This window comes from Rhinopithecus bieti, unplaced genomic scaffold (genome assembly GCF_001698545.2).
Source record: "Rhinopithecus bieti isolate Rb0 unplaced genomic scaffold, ASM169854v2 scaffold_67854, whole genome shotgun sequence".
NCBI lineage: Eukaryota > Metazoa > Chordata > Mammalia > Primates > Cercopithecidae > Rhinopithecus > Rhinopithecus bieti.
Genome location: NW_016825575.1, coordinates 120,849 through 145,384, shown reverse-complemented (window position 1 = coordinate 145,384; position 24,536 = coordinate 120,849). Strand labels below are relative to the sequence as shown.

The following is a 24,536-nucleotide window of genomic DNA, read 5'->3' as shown; positions in this document are numbered from 1 at the left end:
AAAAAAAAAAAAAAGACATAAGAGCACATAACAAGTAGAGTTTAATTGTAAAAGCAAAGTCCAACATTATGGCTGGTATCATGGGTTTGAAGTTTCTCTGAATATACAGCAAATTCAAAAAAGAAAATCACAAAATGGTTTTCTTTTTAAATCTCATTTGCTTGTGTTATTTATCACTTTTCTTGTTCCTGCTATGTTAACATTATTAAAACCTTCATGCCTATAATCCCAGCACTTTGGGAGGCCCAAGCGGGCAGATCATGAGGTCAGAAGCTCAAGACCAGCCTGGCCAACATGGTGAAACCCCGTCTCTACTAAAATACAAGAAATTAGCCGGGCGTGGTTGTGCACACCTGTAATCCCAGGTACTCTGGAGGCTGAAGCAGGAGAATTGCTTAAACCAGGGGGCAGAAGTTGCAGTGAGCCAGATCACACCCCTGCACTCCAGCCTGGGCGACAGAGCAAGACTCCATCTCAAAAAACAAAAACAAACAAACAGAAACTCATGGACTTTCATTATTATTTCTTTATTATGTAGGGCTGTCTAGTGTTTTTATCTACCAGGAGATGAGAAACTATTTTTGCTTAGTTATCACTCTACTTCTACATTCTGCTAATTTATCAAATGTCTGAAATGCATAATTGCACCCTCTTATATTTGGGGTATCATCATTAGTGTTGATTAATTGCTGGATTTCTTTTTTTACCTGATTCCTACATATGACCATTGGTGCTAAACAGTTTTTTCTATTCCTAGTACAGAACTACTTTTGGTACTACTCATTTACTTACAGATCTCTGGCTCTACAGAGAGAAAGAAATACATGACTACAGTTTATAAACATACGTGTAATAAGAAAAACAAAATACCCATATATAAACTATAAAACCAATATAAATTAACAATTTTCTACTCAATTTGTATTTTTTTATTAGCAGTACCTTTTTATATCCTTAATTTTTTCTTTTCTAGGATAAAAGCTAACCTTCAACAGTCTCAAATTATTCTGTTTAGCCATACTGATTACTTTTTCTTCATGTTTATATTGCCAGAGATTACCTAGGGAGAAGCCATCTAAGTAGCTTTCCTTATCTAGCCTTTGAAAACAGCCACTAATTTTTTTCTTAGGTGAATTTTGTTTTCTCAGCAACAAAAGGATTGTCCCAGAAACATCCTGTTTTATGTCTTTCTTCTTTTCTTTCTTTCTTTTCCCTTTCTCTGATAAGTAAAAGACTTTGATTTTTATTAACATTATTTATTAATAGATATTAGGCAGCAAGTATCCAGCGGCTAGGATTGACCAATATCAGTGCTAGCCGCCGACAAAAGGACTGTTGCTGCTGTTGGTATCTTTTAGGGAGAGATCTGGAAAAGATGTTTTTAGGTTTATGAATTCACCATTGATTATTTTCTGTAACATATCATGTTGCTGCATCTACTCTTCTTTTATTATGAGGTTTCACCAGCTTCAAAGATTCTCCTCTACAGTAACAAGTAAGTTGCTTTGTAAGCACAGTATCAAAGGAAGACAATTTAAAATAAGTGGATTTAGGAAGCAATTCATCTAGACCAGTGGCAAATGAAACCCTGCTAGTCCAAGTGTCAAGTGTTACCTTCAAAAGGAGAATAAAATTAGAACAATGTAGTGAATTTTCCAAATTTAATTCATTCACTTTATTGGTGTTGCCATCCTGTATGAAATGTTAGAATAGCAGTGGCAGAGATTTTAATATTTCCTTGTTAAAAAATTAAATATTTTAAAATTTTATTTCAAATTGTGGGTGAATGTATTAACTGTCAGAATTCAAAAAGGGATTGAACGACCACCTTGACAACATCATGTATGCCTCTGGATCTCAGGAACTGCTGGAAACAGGAACAAGATGACCTACCTATGACATTTTTAAATTTTTGAAGTAGGCTTAGACTGGTCTTGACTACACAATGAAATCCATAGCCCCTGTGATGACAGTGTTTTGCATCTTGCAGTATGTATCACCAGACAGAGAATTTTTTTTTTCATTTCTGGGATGGGACTTTGGTCACCAACTTCGGTTAAGATGGCCATCTTGGACCATTCACCAAGGAGAAGGAGTTTGGCTCATGTAAGAATCTGGTAGCTCCTTTTATAGCTAGGTGGATTGGGTAGGGTGGTTCCAATTAAAAAGGAAGAATGCTGTGAAAACCTTGTTCTAGAAGTTTACAATGTCTAAGATGTCCTCACTTGGTATAATAAAAAATGGTAGTCATGTGCCAGACATTCATTTATTTCCTTTGTTCTGTCCTTCACTGCTTTCTAAGTCTTGTTGGTTGTATTGGTTTGCCAGGGCTGCCATAAAAAAATACTATAGACTTGGTGGCTTAAACAACAGAAATTTGTTTTCTCACAGTTCTGGAAGCTAGACGTCCAAGATCAAGGTGATGGCCAGTTTGGTTTCTCCTGAGGCCTCTCTCGTTGGCTTGCAAATGGCCTATCTTCCTTCCCTCTGTGAATTCATGTGTTTCGTCACATATCTGTGTCTTCATCACTATGTCTGTGTGCTGTCTGTGTCCTAATCTATTCTTATAAGAATGCCAGTCCCACTGGAGTGCCCATCCATATGAGCTTGTTTAACCTTTATTCTCTCTTTCAGGGCTCCGTCTCCAAATAGAGTCATATTCTAAGGTGCTCGGGGTTAGGTTTTTTAATAAATTTTGGAAGGATACAATTAAATCCAATGAATTCAAAATCCAAATGTAAAATTATTTACCCCAATTTGAAATTGGATAAATTACTATGATTTCACTATAAAATGTATTTAATATATTATTGACTACCAGATTAAGATTCTCTCATTTGGATAGTGTGTTTGATGAACACTCATATCAGTATCTTCACAAAAATCTCCCTTTTAAAACTTTTCTTTTCCACAACTTCAATTATGTTTTGTTGTTGTTGTTGTTATTTTAATTTTCTGTTTTGCATTTTTAGTATGACAGCTTATCTTTTGCTGCCTATATTTTCTCATTTTTTAATGTATATAGATAAGTAACTTATTCTCACTGGACTATCGCTGACACTGTATGGAACAGAGCTTCCAATAAACAAGTGATTTTATTTATAGTTTAAATTATTCATTACCTTCATTTAGAGAAAGAAGCACTTAGATTTGGGTATGCTGATCACCTTTCAAACCATGGTATGTGCACTATTCATGGATCACACATGTTTTTAAAGTTTAATAATGTTTAATTTGAATTGTTAAAGAAGAAGTGGTTTATTTAAAAGTCCCAGTGTCCTTACTTTTAATCCCAAGGACTAAAGTGTTCACTCTCCATTTGAAAATATCATTAGCTTTCCGTAATGATATTTTAGTTTATGATGATGTTTTAGTTTAGTTTAAACTACTTTAACTACAAATTATGCTAACATTCTCATTAGCTGAAAAGTGACCTGAGTTGGCATGACACCATTTAGTATTTAGGCTGGTTTTTTGATGTTCTGTTTTTTTGTACATTTGTTATTTCATTGTTAGTCTCTAAACATAAGTTCTTACTTTTTTAAATATACTTATCACTCATTTATATATATACAAATATACAAATCAGGACTTTATTCTTTCCTCAGCAATTCCTCCCTCTGCACCTCAGAACATTACCATCTCTTCTCAAGACTTCTCAGTGTAGCCTTCCAGTTTATTTTGCTGTTTGCCCTCTTGAAAATAAAATAGGAAACATAATCTCAGTTCTGATATATTATGGTATAATGCAAGTCAATAATTAATTTTAATCTAATTAATATAGATTGTTTTCCTGCCCATTATTCCTAATGTAAAACAAATAATTGGAAAATGGTGGCCAAATTTTCACTTCCAAGCATGGTCTAAATTAATATTTCACAGTTGTCACAATATACAAAATTTGTTTGAAAAACAGTCCATTAAATGTGTTAGAAGAATGTTACTTACATTTGAAATATAAATATTAGAAAAAGTAACTGAAGTTTCATTTCACAGACTTCTATTTGAAAATCTTGTATATACTTTTGTGTTTTGCAATGAGCGAATTCCTTTTAATATCACTAAAGAAGTTTTTATTCAAATAAACACTTGCCTGTATTTCTCATAACAAGAAATCATTTTCTGACTTCTAATATCTTTCATATCTGCCCATATGTACTTCCATTTAATAAGTTACATACATGTCACTAAAAGAAACAAAAGTGAATGTGCAGATAATTGGAAAAGTTAAGAATTTTGGAATAAGTCTTGGAAGTTTTTATTGAACTGATAATTTTAAAGTCCATAGGTGTCAAATAATTTCTGAGATTCAGTTAAAACTTTTCATTCTGATTTGGAATTTATTTTTGCTTCATGGCTTCTATATATGAGTATTTCCTCATTTACTCAGTGTTTTGGTTTCTAATTGTTGGTTTTGATTTTTCTTCAGGATGTTTTGAATAATTTGGGATCTTGTGAACTGGATGAAGATGATCTAATGCTTGATCTTGAATTTTTAGAGGAACAGAATCTTCACCCTTCTGGTAGGTGTTAAACAGATGAATAATATAATACAACTCCTACCCTGGTCAGTAACTTTCACTGATAGCCTAAACACTGTTAAGGCTGCCCTCAGTCTTTTCAGGCCTTGTTTTTTTATAGTCTATAGCAAAGAACATGCTAGGTACCATGGAGACCTAATTTGGGTGCCTTAAATGATTTTAAAGTATTTTATGGAAATATAAATCCAGTTGGAAGATAATTATAAATAAGAAAACTATACAAAATATCTTTCCAAAATAGGAAATATTCTATTTGAATATGTAACAAAAAGTTTAATATTTTCTTCTGTTTTGTGGAAGAAAGCAATAATTATAATCTCACTTTTCATTTATTTTATGTAACCAAATGGAAGTTTGGTGGATCCAAGAATTACTGTTCCAAATCTTAGCCACTTCCTATGTAGGTTAATATTGATGCAATAAAGTTGACCCCAAAGGTAATAATTACCAGTAGCACTCACAAACATACACTCATAAACATATACACACACACAGAGTTTTACAGGAGGTAAATAAGTTTGTGTTGAATGACTTGAGGGAGCCTGATATATTTGTAATAATTTAAATTTATATTAAAGCATAAAATGTTATGTCTTCAAATTCTAGAATTACTCTCTTTAAAGTAGGTTATAGGAATTATTGGTTGTCCATTCAAATGTAGATATTTGACAGCAAAGGTAAACTTTTACACTTACTTTTTTTGTTCCTAATAATCCCTTTAACATAGTCATTTTCAAGTGGATATAGCATTAAACTAAAGCTTTAGAACCTTGGGACCTACTGCATACATTTTAGAAAATCAGTCTCTTATATGGTACTGTCTTTATTTTTAACTCATGGAAATTAGATATAACCTCTGTAGTTATTTTTAGTTGTAAAACTTCATGATGAATTTTCATTTATGTAGTATATTTGGTTAATGAATAATATCATATTAACAATTGTCAAAAGAAGGCAATAACAATGTTGATATTTTCTTACACTCTATTTTGGCTAATACTAAACAAGAAACTGCATTTAAATTTTTTTCAGTTGAATACCAGTTTAGGATAAAATTTCTTGGTACATTTTCCTGTAGTTGATTTGACAGATATCCTTCTAAAAATGTAGATTTTCACACTTTTATGCAGATGGTTTTTACAACTTAGATCCAACAGCTTAACTTCTGGATATCTAATTCTATGATACTGGCAAAAGACAAAATAGTACATGCATATATATACTTATAATGGAAACAAAATATTTATAATGGAAAAATATTGGAAGCACCTGAAATGCCCATCAATAGGATACTTGTTGAATATGCAATGGTATACCAAACAGTCATTAAAAAGAATGAGGACAGTATCAAAATCTGCTATGGTATTATTGTAAGGATATATTATTTTGTTTTGTTTTTGTTTTTGTTTTGTTTTGTTTGAGACAAGGTCTGGCTCCGTTGCCCAGGCTGGTGTCCAGTGGCGTGATCTCAGCTCACCACAACCTCTGCCTCCTGGGCTCAAGTGATTCTCCCATGTCAGCCTCCCAAGTAGCTGAGACTGTAAGTGCATACCACCATGTCCAATTTTTGTATTTTTAGTAAAGACAGGGTTTCACCATGTTGCCCAGGCTGGTTTTGAACTCTTGGGCTCAAGAGATCCACTTGCCTCAGTCTCCCAAAGTGCAGGGATTACAAGTTTGAGTCACCATGACCACCTGATTGTAAGGATGTATTGTTGATAGAGTACTTTTCTTTTCAAGGATGGATTAGATGGGGAATATCAAAACCAAACCCACTGATCAATTCTCTAACATCACAAAAAGTGTAATAACTATATACTTTGCCTCTCTTGATGCAATCCTGACTGAAGTACAACAGCACAACTTCTGAAGTGTTCTTGTCCTCTTCCCTCCTTCCTATTCCCCTCTCAGAAGAAATAATCCATTCAAATAGTTCAAACTTCAGTTTTATAGGAATTATTGGAATGGGTGGGGAGAAAACATTAAATGTCATGAAAAGATTGTGGGCAACAAAATACAGGATTTGGAGATTCTGCAAGATTAATGGTTTGGTTTCTTCAAAAGATAAATGGCATAATAAAATAGGAGGAGTGGGAGTTGTAGGTTAAAAGAGGCAAATGCAATTGACATTCTTGTTGGTATACTTATTTGAAATATATAAACTTTTTCTATAAAGTTGTTTCTGAGTTAATCAGAGAAATTAGAGGATTGACTGTTATTGCAGAAGTATAGTTAATTTTATTGGGTGTTATAATGGTATTTTGTTTTGTTTTGTTTTCAGGAAAACTTTTAATAGAGATACGTGTGGTGGTACCAATATGGTATATGGGCTTTGCTTTACCAACAAGTATGAGTAAGGAAATAGATGAAACAAAGTAGACAAATTCTTAAAAATTATCAAAGCTGGGAAATAGTTGCATGGGGTGAAAAGTTCATGAATTAATTACAATACTCTCTCTATTTTGTGTATTTTTGAAGATTTTCGTAGTAAAAAATTAAAGCAACAATTAGAAAACACTACAGTTAACATAGCAGTCTCAGTTATGTTTGGTAGTCAACCATCATGACGAGAAAAGAATGATTTAAATATCTGAAGACTTATTTCAGTGTGTTTACTTGGGGACAAAATCAACCTCTTTAAACTTTAGTCTCTCCTTTACAAAGTAATAATACTACTGTGTACTTCATTAATTTGTTTTAAACAAAATGATATAATTTTCCAATGAATCTCCTGAGTCAACTTTAAGGTGTAGGTTGCTTAGTTAAAGCTCAAACCAGGGTACTTGATGAATCAACTGAGTTATATAAATTGTTCACAAGATAAATGGTATTAGTTTGCATATTTGAAGTGAAATTCTAATAATAAAATATTACTTAGAATGACTTTGGATTGTTTAACGTCACTTAATAAAATGTCTTTTGAAAACGTGTTTCATTTTAGATTCCACGTTATGTGGTTTTTGAAAAGCAGCAAACATACGTTTATATACTTTAGCTGAGGAAGAAGAATTTCCGGTGAAATTGGTTTTATAGCATTTATTTTATTTATTAAGCAACATAGTTAAAGACCTTCCTTGATTATAAGAAGCTCATAATTGATAGTTGATATTGATAAAAGCACAATTAGTGTTAAACATTCAAAATTATGGTTTTAATAAAAGAAAAGCGATTTTCAAAAGTCTGAAAAGTGAAATAATGATATCATTATATTCCACTGCTTATATTACTGAAAATCATTAAAGGGGTTGAAAAAATACTTCTTAAAGACAATACATATGAATTTTTGGCTACAGAGTCTTATCAGAGTAGTTTATAGTAGGGCTTACTATAATGGCCAAGATTAACTTTTTAAAAGACCATAGAAGACAAGATTAAAATGGCAGATGGGAGGAAGGACTAGCTTGCAGCTCCTGTTTGGATGAACAGAGCAGGGTGTGGAGACTCACATCATGAACTTTTGCTCCAAGAACTACCGCAGGAACATACCAGGAAAGCCGAGAGAATCCACAGACCTTTGAAGGAATTCAGTCACTGCCACAGGCTCCCTGAGATGAGTCTGCTTGCTTTCTCAGTGGGAGGCTCATGGTCCTAGGCAAGTTCTCAGTTCTGGTCACTGGCTGCTTGGAAAATAGACTCAGTGCTGTTGTGGAGGCACAATGGGAGTGAGATAGGCCCTTAAGACCGCGGGCTGCATGGGAGTGGGGTGAAGCATGTGACTGACAGTTTTCCCCAACTTCCCTGGCAACTATATGACTCAGCAGAGGCAGCCATAATCCTCCTGGGAATATAACTCCACTGGACTGGGAACCACACCCTGCTTCCTCATAAAAGTCACAGCAAGACCTGCTGCCCAAGGAGAGGCTGAGTTCAGAAATGCCTATCCCTGCCCCAACCTGGTGGTCTTTCTCTACCCTACCTGGTGGCCTAAGACAAAGGTTATAATGTCTTAGGTGCTCTAAGGTGCTGCCCACAGCCTGAGAAACTTGAGTACTTCACCAGGTGTCCCTAGGCAAGTTTGCATCCTCTCTATAGGACTGCAGCTGATACTCTCTTGAAAGTGTTACAGTCTTTTCCAGACAAACAAATGCTGAAATAACTCGCCACTACCAAGCCAGCACTACAAGGACTGCCAAAAGGAGCTCTAAATCTTGAAACAAAATTTCAAAATACAACAAAAGAGAACCTCCTTAAAGCATAAATCTCACTGAACCTATACAACAGTAACAAAGTGGAAAAAAAAAAAGTATGCAGGCAACAAATAGCACGATGAATAGAATAGTACCTCATGTCTCAATACTAACATTGAATGTAAATAGCCTAAATGCTCCACTGAAAAGAGACAGAGTGGCAGAATGGGTAATAATTCGCTAACCAAGTTTGTTCTGTTTTCAGGAGGTTCACCTAACACATAAGAATTCACATAAACTTAACATAAAGGGGTAGAAAAAGATATTCCATGCAAATGGACAACAAAAGTGAGCAGGAGTAGCTTTAAAGCAATAGCAGTTAAAAAGGTCAAAGAGGAACATTATATAATGATAAGAGTAGTCCAATAGGAAAATATTACAATTCTACATATATATGCACCTAACACTGGAGCTCCCAAATTTAGCAAACAATTACTGTTAAACCTAAGAAATGAGATAGATGGCAACACAATAATAGTGGGGGACTGCAATACTTCACTGACAGCACTAGACAGGTCATCAAGACAGAAAGTCAACAAAGAAACAATGGACTTAATCTATACTCTACAACAAATAGACTAACAGATATTTACAGAACATTCTACCCAACAACTGCAGAATATACATTGTATTCATCAGCACATGGAACATTCTCCAGGACAGACCATATGACAGGCCACTAAACAAGTCTCAGTACATTTAAGAAAGTCGAAATTATATCAAATATTCCTTCAGACCACAGTGGAATAAAATTGGAAATCAACTCCAAAAGGAACCTTCAAAACCATGCAAATACATGGAAATTAATAACCTGCTTCTGAATGATCATTGTATGAATAATGATGTCAAGAAGGAACTTAAAAAATTATTTGAACTGAATGATAATAGTGATACAACCTATCAAAACCTCTGGGATACAGTAAAAGCAGTGCTAAGAGGAAATTTCAGAGAATTGAATGCCTACGTCAAAAATTCTGAAAGAGCACAAATAGACAATCTAAGATTATACCTCACGGAACTGGAGAAACAAGAACAAAGCAAACAGAAACCCAGCAGAAGAAAAGAAATAACAAAGTTCAGAACAGAACCAAATGAAATTGAAACAACAACAAAAAATAAAAAAAGATAAATGAATCAAAAAGCTTGTTCTTTGAAAAAAATAAATAATATTGATATACCATTAGTGAGATTAACCTAGAAAAGAGGAGAGAAGATCCAAATAATCTCAATTAGAAACAAAATGGGAGGCATTACAACTGATACCACAGAAATACAAAAGATTATTCAAAGCTACTATGAACACCTTTACACACATAAACTAGTAGAGATGGATAAATTCCTGGACATATATGACCCTCTTAGATTAAACCAGGAGGATATAAAATCTCTGAACAGACCAATAACAAGCAGCCAGCTCAAAATGATGTTTAAAAAAACTGTCAATAAAAAAAGTTTAGGACCAGATGGATTCACAGATGAATTCTATCAGACATTCAAAGAAGAATTGGTCACAATCCTGTTAACACTATTCTGAAAGATAGAGAAAGAGGGAATCCTCCTTAAATCAGTCTATGAAGCCAGTATCACCCTAATACCAAAACCAGGGAAAGACATAACAAAAAAAGAAAACTACAGACAAATCTCCCTGATGAACATAGATGCAAAAATTCTCAACAAAATACTAGAGAACTGAATCCAACAGTATATCAAAAAGAGAATCCACTATGATCAAGTATTTTCATAGGAGGGATGCAGGAATGGCTTAACAGATGTACGTCAATAAAAGTGAGATACAACAAAACCAGAATTAAAAATACGTATCACATGATCATCTCAATAGTCTTAGAAAAAGCCTTTGACAAAATCCAGCATCCCTTTATGATTAAAATCCTCAGCAAAATTGGCCTAGAAGGGACATACCTTAAGGTAATAAAAGCCATCTATGACAGACCCACAGACAACATTATACTGAATGGGGAAAAGTTGAAAGCATTCTCCCTGAGAACTGGAACAAGACAAAGATGCTCACTTTCACTACTGCTATTCAACATGGTACTGGAAGTTGTAGCCAGAGCAATTAGACAAGGGAAAGATATAGAGTATCCAAATCAGTAAAGAGGAAGTCAAACTGTCACCATTTGCTGAAGACATGATCATATATCTAGAAAACCCTAAAGACTCATTCAAAAACCTCCTGGTAAATGAATTTAGCAAAGTTTCAGGATACCAAATTAATGTACACAAATCAGTAGCCCTTCTGTGCACCAACAGTTACCAACCTGAGAATCAAATCAAGAACTCAGCCCCTTTCACAATAGCTGCAAAAACATAAAGTAACATACTTTAAGGACATGAAAGACCTCTACTAGGAAAACTACAAAGCAATGATGAAAGAAATAATCAATGACACAAACAAATGGAAACACATCCCATGCTCATGGATGTGTAGAACCATTATCGTGAAAATGACCATACTGTCAAAAGCAATCTACAAATTCAGTGCAATTCCCATCAAAATACCACCATTATTCTTTGCAGAATTAGAAAGAAAAAAAACCCTAAAATTCATATGGAGCCATAAAAGAGCCCAAATAGCCAAAGCAAGACTAAGCAAGCAAATCTGGAGGCACGTTATCCAACTTCAAATTATAAGGCCATAGTCACCAAAACAGCATGGTACTGGTATAAAAATGATATGGGGTGTGAATGTTTAGCTTTTGGCACTTGTATTGAAAAATTTGAATAGTTTCATAAATCTTTTTAATAAGGAGTCCTAAATTAATATATATTCTTCCTAAAAGGAGTGGTTGTACAAATAATAGTACAAATAAAAAATGTTTTATACTGCAATAAGTGTATATTATTATGTTTATGAAAGCCAGAAAGAACAATTTCAATGAAAGAATGGTATGTGAATTCAAAGTGAGCTCTCAAAAGGAGATAGCCTTGATAGGAAAATATTTAAAANTCCTAAAAGGAGTGGTTGTACAAATAATAGTACAAATAAAAAATGTTTTATACTGCAATAAGTGTATATTATTATGTTTATGAAAGCCAGAAAGAACAATTTCAATGAAAGAATGGTATGTGAATTCAAAGTGAGCTCTCAAAAGGAGATAGCCTTGATAGGAAAAATATTTAAAAATAAAATTAAAAATTAAAATAATTTACCATGATCTTGGCATTATCTAATTTTATTGTTTTAAATTCTAATGTAAAGACTAGGATTTTCAATTTAAAAGGTTTTAGATTTAAAGGATTTTTAAATTATATTTTCTTGAGTTTCTGGAAAATATTTTCTGGAAACTTTTTGTGAAATAATTAATATACATTATGTTTAAAATACAGGATTATAAACTTTTTAATACTAGACATTTCTATTTTCTTGTGGTAAAATATATTTATTGCCTCTCCCTTTAATAAATAATTTATAAAGCATATGTGATCAAGCACAGTGATTTTATGTTAGAAAATATGAGATGCTAGCATTTATACCTTGATAAACTAAAAAGTATGTTAGTGACTCTTCACACTTATCTGTCCTCACTTTCTTATTCATGTTTGTATAGTATTGTTTCTGTCACAAATTGAGTCATGCAATATGTTAGCAATGAGGTTCGTTAGATAAACCTCAACATATTTTTTTAAAAAGGGGTTTTAGTGATATCTACCAGCATTTAATATTTCAAAGACTTGACCTTGAAACATTGAAGGTCAATATTTCAAATAAGTTTCTTTGAAATTTTCTTCACAGTGAAGCATATGTTATGAACTATACAATTTGTCAGAGGAAAATTCCAGCAATACATTTTGTTTATTTTCTTTATGTAGTTTCACATTTATGTTTTAGGATATTTTCTATTCAATTATACATCTCGCAAAATATTTATAACACAGATAAAATAATAATCATTTAAGGAAAACAAAGTAACCAGAATATGAAAAAAAATAAGATGAGGCTATAGATAAGATTAAGGCACAAAGAGTTTACTAGTATTATGACGGTGAATTGAAAATGTTATTTTGAGTGTCCTATTAGCATGTATGAAGAAAGAAATTCAATCAGTTGAACAATCAAAATATATACCATCAATCTTCAATCCGTGAATGCATTTTTTTTTAAATAAAAGAATTCTTGTTCCTAAGAACTGAAGTATATTTTGCTCACATGTCTTCATAAGGTGCACACGATTTGAACTGGGAATAATTTCCTTAGCAACCTCCTTCAGTAGAAGTTGAGATTTCATGCTGCCAGTTCAGTATAAACAGTTCTAAATGGTACCACATCAGTGTGGCAAAAGCTTGGAGCCTTATAAGGAACGTATTTAATCCAAAAATAAAATCGATTAACTTTTTTTTATACTTTGTATTCCTCAAATAATTTCAATATGGAAATTAGGTAAATATTGCCAAGAATTTTAGTCGGACAGAAAGTAGTTAAAATAAAGCTTAATAAAATATCAGATATTAAGCAATGTTATTTCCTGATGAATCCTCTGAAATGAACCGTTGATGAAAGGTAACCATTGGGCAACAAATAAGACAATTTTGCAAATGGCTGTTATCAAATAACTGGTTAAATATTAGGCAATGCATATTCTAAATAAGAATTTGGGTTTGTGTTTTGGAATACTTAATCTTTAGCTATTTATTCCGTGGTAAACTAAACAAGGTTTCTATTTCGGCTACTTATAGGATTATCTTAACAGTGGCAGAAGCTGATGGGTAATATGCACCTGGATAATGCCAGTGATGCATCATAATTAAGTGAGTTAAAGTTAAAAGAGGGCTAAAACACATTTTAGTGTTACCCGTTTAGAGTGTATTACTTTACATAATCACTGGCAATTTGTAGCTGGAAATCTCAGTTGATGCGAGTAGAACTAGCAGGGGCTTCAGGGTGGGGAAATGGAGAGAAGATCAAAAGATACAAACTTTCAGTTGCAAGATGAGCACATTCTGAGGGTCTGATATACAGCAGGAAAGGTGAGGGATGTGTTAATTAATTTGTGGATATCATTGCACAATATGTGCGTATATCAAATCATTACCTTTTTTACCTTGATTATATTCAATCTTATTTATCAATTAAATATTTTAAAATTCATAAAGTTAAAAATAGGTTGATGGAAGGGAAAATTGAATGTCTATAATGAGCCAGTCTCTTTTTGTAGACCCTCTCAACTTAATACTCACAATAACTCTCATAGAAAATTGCACCTTTATGATTCATGCAAAATAAAGAAACTGCAAATTAACATCAAAAGAGAGCAGGCAGTTTAAAGATAGGCATATCCAAGTTGGAATTCCAGCTCTGCCCACAGTTGCTTTCAACAAATGATATTTCTGAGCTCAGTTTCCTCATTTGTAAAATGACAATAATTACATCTGTCTCAAAATATAATCTTATCTAAATGAGTGACATATTTATATGCAAGATTCCATTCTTAGTTGCCTAAAATAGGGTAAGAGCCCGTTACAAGTTGGTTACCATTCTTGAAATTTTAGACAGTTTTAATTCCTTGTTAAAGACTTTGTCCCATTATTGGTTATTTTTTGTAGACCTTAGGGTCTTAATGTTTTATCATTGTTATAAATTATTTTTAAATATGCTTTCTGATTTAAATTTTATTTAAATTTTATGTAACATTTTAAGTGATAATTTACTAGTACTAAATATTCAAAAATCAATTAAGGCACTTTGTTTATAATAGGTGGTATATTTCTTTGTGTTAAAACCAATGCATTTGCCATAAAAAAGAATGAGTTCATGTTCTTTGCAGGGACATGGATGAAGCTGAAAACCATTATTCTTAGCAAACTAACACAGCAACAGAAAACCAAACACCGCATGCTCTCACTCATTAGTGGGAGCTGAACAATGAGAACACGTGGACACAGTGAGGGGAACATCACAGACCAGGGCCTGTCAGGGGGTGAGGGAACAAGAGGAGGGAGAGCATTAGGACAAACACCTAATGCATGCAGTGCTTAAAACCTAGATGATGGGTTGATAGGTGCAGCAAACCACCATGGCACATGTACACTTATGTGACAAACCTGCACCTTCTGCACGTGTATCCCAGAACTTAAAGTATGATAAATATTTAAAAATTAAAAAAAAATGCATTTAAATGCATGAACTTTTTTTGATTGTTAGTCAAATGTCCAAATTGCCATAGCATATTTAAAATAGAAATTTATTTGAAAAGAATAAATTTCTACTTTAAATACCTTAAAATTATTAACCATTAATATTAACCATTAATCATTAATACTCAAAGATAAATTATGACTGTTACTTTGTGTTAAGGTTGATATTTACAATTGCAGATGAGTTTTTTAATTAAAATGTATTTTAATTATTTAATGTTTTGGATAAAAGAATGTAATGGTCATTTGGATGATAGAATGAAGACATTTTATGTTGTTTTGGTTATTTATTTAGTATATTAGATCTGAAAACACCTAGGGCAGTGTCTCTTGGTATATGTTCAAAGGAAAATGGGGAAGTGATGGCCCAATGATATCAATTAGGAATTAATTAGGTAGTTGCTAAATTATTTTGAGTTTGATGAACAAGCAATATAAAAATTCTGCAGTGAGTTAGGAACTCCTCCCGTGCCTATTAATTAAGGAGGTAATTTTTATTATTAATTTTTAATGGATAATAGCACAGCAGAGCAGAGATGAACCCCAGTGGTTTTCCTAATATGAATGGTAATGGTCAAAGAATTGCAACAACATTCACACAGGGAAAATTATAAAATCAACTTTAAGTTTTACAAGCTCTGATGTGTCTTGGTCAGAAAAGTGTGTGTAAAGTATTTTAATCTGATTATATAAAACTAAGAAACATACAGCACTTAATTTTTGACGTATAACATAATGGTTAAAAATATAGATGCTGGCTCTGGAATTAGACAAATCTCAACCACCAGCCAGGCTATGTAAACTTGAGCAAGTTACTTAATTTTTTCAGCTTTTCTTCTTTATCTGAAAATGGGGGCGATGATATTATCTACCTCATAAATTTGTTGGAGAAACAGTAAGTTAAAGCATTATAGAATATTCAATCTCTTGTCCAGCATGTATATTTTTAGGAACTACTGCTAATACCATTTTAAAAATATGCTTGTAAAATATGATATACATGTAGGCTAGTCAGCATCTGATCCTGACAAATTTAGTGATCTTTCCAGTCTCTATTAGTGGAAAATCTTAACATTTTAAAATATAGAATTTCTCAAATTTTAAGAATAGAATGCCACAACACATGCAACTAATTTTTGTCATTATTTCTAAGCTTATAAAATTATATCACTAAATAAAATAATGAAATAATAAATAATATTTATTGAGTCTAGGTACCAGTTTATGAGGTAAATAACATCACTTTCTCATTTGAGAAAATTGGAGCTTTGAGTGATAAAGCATTATAGGAATAAATATCCCAGCTAGACTCAAATATGGTATTTCTGACTTTAAGGCTCTGTGATTAGTCATTTTGATGCTGTTGATTAATAAAATTAATTCATATAAAGTGTTAAAATCACATGTTCACTGAAGCATTTGTTTTAAACTGACCTTTTGTTCTATTAGCTTTTTAAGTTATGGGCATCACTTAATATATATTTGTCTTTGACTTCATCTAAGAAGTTGAAATTAGCTATATTTATTTATTGAAGCATCAACATTTCTCTGACCACTGGCCTAGGCACTTAGTTGTTTCAGGTTTTGCTTTAGTTTTAAGCTATAATTTCTAAGCATTTTGGATTATCTGATTTAATCCTCACAGCAACTCTCAGAAAGTGTTATCATTCTCTCTTCATAGATGAAGGAAGGGAGACACAGAAGAGCACTGTTATTTGTGCATGATTACAGAGCTGTTCTTGGGTTTCAATTATGCCTGTGTGTCTTTGATACCCACTTACTGTTTCCACTATAAAAGCTCTCAATGATGTTTAGTTACTAGAAGGAGCAGTTATAATAGAGGTTCAAAATGTTCTATTACAATACAGTTTCGATAACACTTTAGTGAGGATGAAATTGTGATCTCAATTGTCACTTTGTGTGTTTCATCAGCAGATCCTATTACTCTCTGCATTTCTGCTTTAAAATGGATAGGATACCTGTTATCTGTTTGGTTGCCATTAGATGGCAATCTTGCTCTTATAATGATGATAGTAATCCTGTCATACATTTGTATTCAGCTTTATAGTTTACAAGATATTTCAAATATGTTATCTCATCAAATTATCACAGTAACACTCTGAAATAGATGTTAATATACATCAAGTACAGTGGAGGGAGCAAATACTCTGGTTAAAGAACTTATTCAGCCAGTATTAACTTAGATCTTAACATTAAATGGCAGGTTCTTTTAACTGTTTTTCTAGACCTTGATGCTTCTAATTTTAAGTACAGTTCTAATATACTTGGTTATGTGTTTTCCAAGGCCACTGAAAATCATAATAACATCTTAGAAGAGGAGAGAGAAGTTGCTTCAAGTAGGCATGCCGACTGTGGTGAAAATAAGGACTGTTAGGCAAAAGCAAAGGAAAAAGAAAAGGCAAAAAAGTTTGAAGAGTGGACAAAGTCATATAGCAGAATAATGTGGGGTCATTTAATATAGGAATAGACATAATCATAGCAGGGGATGAAGTATTACTGTGTTAAATGTGGCACACCATTACTTTTTAAAAACTATTATTATAGTTCTGAATCATCAAGAAAAAAATACATTCTGCATTATTCTGAGATAGGGAACTATATAATTCACTTTGGAAATATATCTAAACTCTTATATATTCTTTAATTTATTGAATGAAAATAAATCCTTAGTTCTTCATATACTTTAACTATCCAGGAAGTATCATTTTATAATGATTCCCCATTGCAAAAATGTGAATATACCTTAAACTTTTATATGCTTTTTTATGTTTTTTATATGCTTTTTATGTTTTTCCCCATATTCTTTCCCCAGTCTTCTTGCAAAAGACTACTTAGATATAAGAATAGCTGTGTGAAAGGCTTTCCTAATTGTCATCCTTGAAAAAGCAATAATTTATAGTCTATTAATTGAGTATGGGGACCATGATATTCCTTAAACACAAGACTATCTAATTATCAATAATATATTTTAGTGTAGATATTTCAAAATTTAATAGTTTTATTAGCTGTTTTACTTGACCAATTTACAAATTGACCAATTGATCAATTCATTAGTTTGATACATTCTTTTACACTCCCATTTAAAAAGTATTGAACTTATTAATTAAAATAGTAACATTCACCTGGGTGCATTCTTGTCATACTCTGTGTTAAATGGTATACTTAAGTGACAGAATAATGTTCTACCTGGGAGAGAATTTTAGAAGTAGAAGCTCCTCCCACTTCTATGAATATTCATAGTTTTAAATGTTTTGTTCAGGGTAACATAGTTTGCTTGTAATAGAGAGATGACTCTTAAGTAAGAAATCGACTAGCTCCGTGTAGTAAGACAATGGAAATTTTTTTATTTTTATGGTAGTTGGCAACAGACTAAATCATTTGTATTTCTTGATTTAAAAGTACTTTTGCCTATCTATTTCGCCTTTCAGACTTTGTTATATTTTTAAGAGGATTGCTTCAGTGACAAAGAAGGCTTTTAGATGTAACAGTTTTCAAAATCCAATCAACAATAGCTGAAAAATGTTTCTATATCCTGACTTAATTTAGTATTAAATGACAACAGTTTTAATGAAGTCATAGTATTTACTTGTAACCTGCTATTGTAGCATTTCCTACTGGCATAAACTCTTCTGCTGCACAAAAGGGCAGTCAGTGGCCCAAGTTCATTACAGGATAAAGTCAAAAGAAAAGATTTATTTCATTTGGCATGGTTTTTCTGGAGCAATAAGAAAAGAAAATAGGTCTCTCAATATAAAATTTCATGGCCTTTTACAATTATGTGGTGACATCTCCATACAATTGCTTGAATAATCCAGCAACATCAACTGTCACTATCAAAATGAACAAGTAATTAAGAAAGCAAACGCTGGTCTTTCTTGTAAAGGAATAGAATATTTATGTATTTAAAGTTGTTCACCAACAAGAAAAATAACCACTGACATGAAACGTAATTTCCTATGGTGCCTGAGGCAGAAAAGAGAAATAATAATGAAGATTCACACAGTTGCAACAAATTAAGTTGTAATTGTGCATACTAAAAACAATTATAGACTTTCTGTTCATCAGGTCATATGATAGCATCTTATCTCTTTTATTTATTTTCTGATTATCTTATTAATCACATTTTCTAAAAGCTTATGATGGAATTGGGAATCTCTTACTCTTATCAAGACCACATTTTCTATACCCTTACATCATAACGTGCTAGCATAACCTAAAGAAGGCTAAGCCTTGATTGGATAGTAGAATGATAGTAGATCTGATTGAAGCCGTAATAGTGTTAAATGCTGGCTCTCCAACCTTTTGATAAGACAGTGTTCAGTTTATTGTTTACTGAGGTGAGGGAAAAACGCTAGCTTGACTGAACTCTGGTAGTTTTCTGTAGAGGAAAGCACAAGGTAGGATTTACTGAGAATATGAATGTGTTTTAAGACAGATGTTGCAATTCAAGGGTTTGTTTGGAATTGGATAAAAATCATGATATAAGAGTTTAGAGTTGAAGGATTGGCGGAAACAGTGAGGAGAGGATTTTAACATGAAGAATTTAATGATTCTTAGGGGTTGAACTCTGTTGATGCTTTTTATTGAAAATTGGTGGGTCTTTGGGGAAAGTCAGTGATGTAAAGTTTTTTGGAATTGTTAAGGTACACCAAAAAGACAATGAAATAGGAAAGTGATGTTAAAGTAGACAGTCTGCTGTTTGTGGGTTGGTGGTTTTGGGCCTCAGTCTCCCTACCAAGGGAGGCAGAAGGATAGAACATTTTTTTTTTTTTTTTTGAGACGGAGTCTTGCTCTGCTGCCCAGGCTGGAGTGCAGTGGCCGGCTCTCAGCTCACTGCAAGCTCCGCCTCCCGGGTTCACGCCATTCTCCTGTCTCAGCCTCCCGAGTAGCTGGGACTACAGGCGCCCGCCTCGTCGCCCGGCTAGTTTTTTGTATTTTTTAGTAGAGACGGGGTTTCACCGTATTAGCCAGGATGATCTCGATCTCCTGACCTCATGATCCGCCCGTCTCGGCCTCCCAAAGTGCTGGGATTACAGGCTTGAGCCACCGCGCCCGGCCGATAGAACATTTTTAACTAAAGGCATAATCAGTCCAGATTTTCACTAATGTTTGAGGTGTTACAATCACGTATCAGATTTCTGGGGCCCATTATCTCAAATGTCCATGAAGGCCAGTTTTTTCCTCTTGAATGACCTTTTCTTTGTTGGAGAACTTGACAGGGCAGCAGATGTGCAGTCATTTAAGACTCTGGAAATCACGTCTTTGAACACAGCAACACAAATAGAAAGATTATGATCAGGGTTTGTGTCCACCCATTGACCAGTGGTCAAGAGTGCTCAATTCAACAACAGAATAAATTTCATCCCTATTCTGAAAAGCCCATAGAACCAGACACATGATTCTCCAGCACTTTGGGAGGCTGAGGCTAGAAGATTGCTTGAGCCCAGGAGTTCAAGTCTAGCCTAGGCAATATAGAGAGACCCCCATCTTTACAAAACATAAAAGAAATTATCCAAGCATGGTGGCATGCACCTGTAGTCCCAGCCACTTGGGAGGCTGAGGTGGGAGGATTGGTTACACCCAGGAAGTTGAGGCTGCCATGAGTCATGACTGCACCACTGCACTCCAGCCTGGGCAACAGAGTGAGTCTCTCTCTCTCTCTCTCTCTTTGTCTCTCTCTTTTTCTGTAGGAACAATGCCAAGTCATAGAAACGCTGTTTCAAAAACAGAAAAAAAAAAAAAAAAAAACTAAACCAACAAACAAAAAAACACCAGATATGGGATTCTTAACCAAATTACCTAATTTTCTGCTATCTTTATTTTTAGGCAGGCTACTTTGGGTAACATTACAGAAGCATCTTCAGCCTGTGTCTCAAATGGATATTTGGGACAAGAGGTTTAGATGGAAAGAAATCTCTCATGAACTAAAATATTTTCAAATTTGTCCTAAGTACTGTATACTCTCAGCAGCCTCAAAATGACAGGGTAAATAGGAGCATTACTGAGAGATGGATTAAATCAGCTTATCATTGTAAATTCCTCCATATTTGATGATGACTTAGGAAGTCTCTTTTGTTTTCTCTTTGTGAGATTTTGTCTACTTATTGAACATCAGTATACACACTGAAAGATCTAGTCTTTTCCATGTATCTTGGCATCAACAGTAACTTGGGCCTGCTCCCATATGTAGAGCATTCATAGATCAGAAAATAATTAAAATAGATTTTATTTGGTGTAAATAATGATAAAAAATATTCAATGAAAATGGAAATAAAAATTGTAAATTTTACCAGGTGGTTCATTTATTTATTTATTTATTTATTTATTTATTTATTTATTTATTTTGAGATGGAGTCTTGCTCTGTTGCCAGGCTGGAGTGCAGTGGCGTGATCTCGGCTCACTGCAACCTCCACCTCCCGGGTTCAAACCATTTCCCTGCCTCAGCCTCCTGAGTAGCTGGGACTACAGGCACGTGCCACCACACCCGACTAATTTTTTGTGTTTTAGTAGCGACAGGGTTTCACCATGTTGGCCAGGATGGTCTTGATCTCCTGACCTCGTGATCCTCCTGCCTCGGCCTCTCAAAGTGCTGGGAATACAAGCATGAGCCACTGCTCCTGGCCCCACCAGGTTGTTCTTTTTCTTTTTTAACCTCCGCCTCCTGAGTTCAAGTGATTCTTCTGCCTCAACCTCCCGAGTAGCTGGGATTACAGGCATGAGCCACTATGCTCAGCTAACTTTTTTGTATTTTTAGTAGAGACAGGTTTTACCATGTTGGCCAGGCTGGTCTTGAACTCCCAACCTCAGGTGATCTGCCTGCCTTGGCCTCCCAAAGTGCTGGGATTACAGGCGTGAGCCACCGCGCCAGGCCTAGGTGATTCTTTTTAATAACACATTTTAATGAATGAAATATTCACAGTATTTTATTTTTGTATCCATGATATTGATATGTTAAGGCGTTTTAGCATTGATTAGCAACTTTTTTTTTCTTTAAAAAGGTACATAAAGTATGTGTCTTGCAAGTAATGCTGTCTTAGATTCAAAAATATATTTTAGATAAGAAATATATGAATCAGAAAAATCCGTAGGGGTGATTTATTAATTCATGTGTCACTGCTTTCAGATCATGTCCATATAAAGAATTGTGAACAGCCTTCATTTCTCATTAGACATCCATAATAGAATCATGTTTGCTTCTTTGTCTTATTTTCAAAGGTAAAATATTCATCATCCTCAGTATACCGCTAACTACAATACTCATACTTCTTTACACGCATACATGAATTATATGGCAAACTTTATTGTTTTATGCCTATAGATGCATTTGTATGTGTAGATTTTGTCTAATCCCTACTTACTATGATCTCCACTATTCTCACATATAAAAGATACTACACTTGAGGGAAGCTTTGATTACTAAGAATTGCATTACTCATATCCTACATTTTTATACCCCTGTGAAACTAGGAGAAGCCAGCTTCAGCCATCCCTTAGAGTGTCTCCAAAGTCTATTTCCAATTCAGTCCTCTGTCCTGATGTGCATATACATGTATTTCATGGCCTGCTGGCAGTTTTATCGGATGTCAATTATATGCATCAGATTTAACAGATCCAAGACTAACCTTATTCTTGCTGCCCATAGCTTTGTTTTTGCTTCATATTTATTTCCTCTTTTGTGAATAGCACCAACATCAGTGCTGACTTCAAAATTCGAAACCAGGTGTCACTAGTTTTAACGGATTCTACTTTTTACCTGTTACTCATTCTCACATTTCTCTTTATAATTTTTGTTTTAGCCTTTATTCAGGCCATCATCATTTTCCTCTAACTAACTTTATATGATCCAGTTGGTCTTTTATGACCTTTGGTCTGGTGTCAGTGTCCATTACTGCCATCTTTGTTGTTTTTTGTTTTGTTGTGTTTCTTCCTCTCATCCTCGATACAGAATTCAGAGCCTCTCTCAGATTTTTATCTTTGAACCCACTCTACAAAAGCTTTCTATCATATAAACACTTTGATGATTGGTATTTATTTCATTTTAGATTTTGGAGTGATGGGGAGGAATCACCTGGTGCAGGTAAGAGCACAGCAGTTGAAAATGCATGAAGGGGAGAGAGAGAGGGAGGGAGAGAGAGAGAGAGAGAGAGAGAGAGAGAGAGAGAGAGGGAGTATTCAAGGGTTTCATTTTGTTCTCTCTTCTGGACTTTACTTTCTTCCCTGTAGCCATGTTCTTTTTCAAATTTTGGGCACTATGAACTCTACTTTTCTAATTCAAACTATGTACATCTATAGTCAACTTTCAGAGCTAAGTATAGACTGACTCAATGAGCCCAAAGGCACGGTCTCCCCCATCAAAAATGGCTTAGCAGAGAATTTTCTCAACAAAACCAGGTCTATCTCAAATGAATTTTCATAACAGCTGCCAGAGTAATAATCTAGACTCTATCTCCAGTTTGACCTCTTCTCTTCCATTCTCTGTATTGTCCACAAGGTGTGCTGACACACCAAACTGATCTCGTTCACTAACCTATTTAAAAGTTAATATTACCCATTACTTTCATTATAAAATCTGATTTTGTTGTCAGAGCTTACAAAGTTCTCCAGCTTCAAAACTCACCACTTTTTCTACACACAAAACTTGACTTCCAGCAAATATTTATTGAAGATTACTGTAGGCCCTAGGATTCTAGTAACAAATATGAGATGTGAAGCATACAGTCTAATGGAGGATTCTATTTTTTTTTAAATGTTAATGAAGGAAAGAGCAGTATGCAAGACATAGCAATTTTGGTGGTAAGAAAAGATATCCTAGGGAAGTGACATTTTTCCATGAAGGATAAGTGGGTATGGATAAAGTGGCATGGTGCCAGAGATGGTTTAGAAACTTGGAACTCTTCGTGGAAAGTGTGACACGTGGTAGGGCTTCACAGAAGCCCAACATTCCTTGGCAGAGTAGGGAATCAGTGGCATCAGATGAGTGACTTGAATGCACCACATTCTTTCTCATCTATAAAATACTTCAAGTGCTGATTTCTTATCCTGAAATGATCTCTCTTTATTTACAGTTATATCACTATTCAACTAACAAAATAGATCTGAAACTCACTGATTTATTTGAATAATTAATATTTGTCCATGAAGAAGAAAGTATAATACTAGGCAGTGATGATCAGGGCTAAAATAATGTATTATATTCAGGGGAAAGAAATATTTCTGGGGGTGCAGTAGGTGGGATAGGCCTTAGAAGGGGTTGTACTCGAACTGTATTTTAGTAAATTGCAGTAGAGGTTGGGGGAGTGGTGACACATTCTATGAGCAGGGATCAATAGAAGGAAAAGATTGAAGAAAAAATTACCTAAGTGTAGCTGAAAAACAACAGAAGGTGGTACCACCCTTTCAAAAGCCGAGATTTCTTAGGAATCATGTATAAAAATTTAAATTTCATAATTCTTTGTTTTTTTTCATAGTTTCTTAAATAGAAACAAAATACAGTTTTGTTTATAACTTGTGATATGAAATAAAATACTAAGTATATAAATATTTGAATAATTAAAGAGAGTTTGTTCTTCACAATTATATGACTCTACTCTCTATGTCAGTAAAACCACCATCAGGTTATTAAACAGAAGTGAT

General features: G+C 33.9%; 1 protein-coding gene across 1 annotated transcript in view; it reads left to right on the top strand.

Moving 5' to 3' along the window:
- Nucleotides 1–24,536, top strand: part of CCSER1 (coiled-coil serine rich protein 1) — a gene marked incomplete at its 3' end in the record, with an annotated part of 317,033 nt that overhangs the window by 254,371 nt on the left and 38,126 nt on the right. Inside the window, exon 4 of the mRNA XM_017863078.1 lies at nucleotides 4,430–4,523. Within this exon, the coding sequence (XP_017718567.1) occupies nucleotides 4,430–4,523 (94 nt within the window). The remainder of the gene's footprint in view (nucleotides 1–4,429; nucleotides 4,524–24,536) is intronic.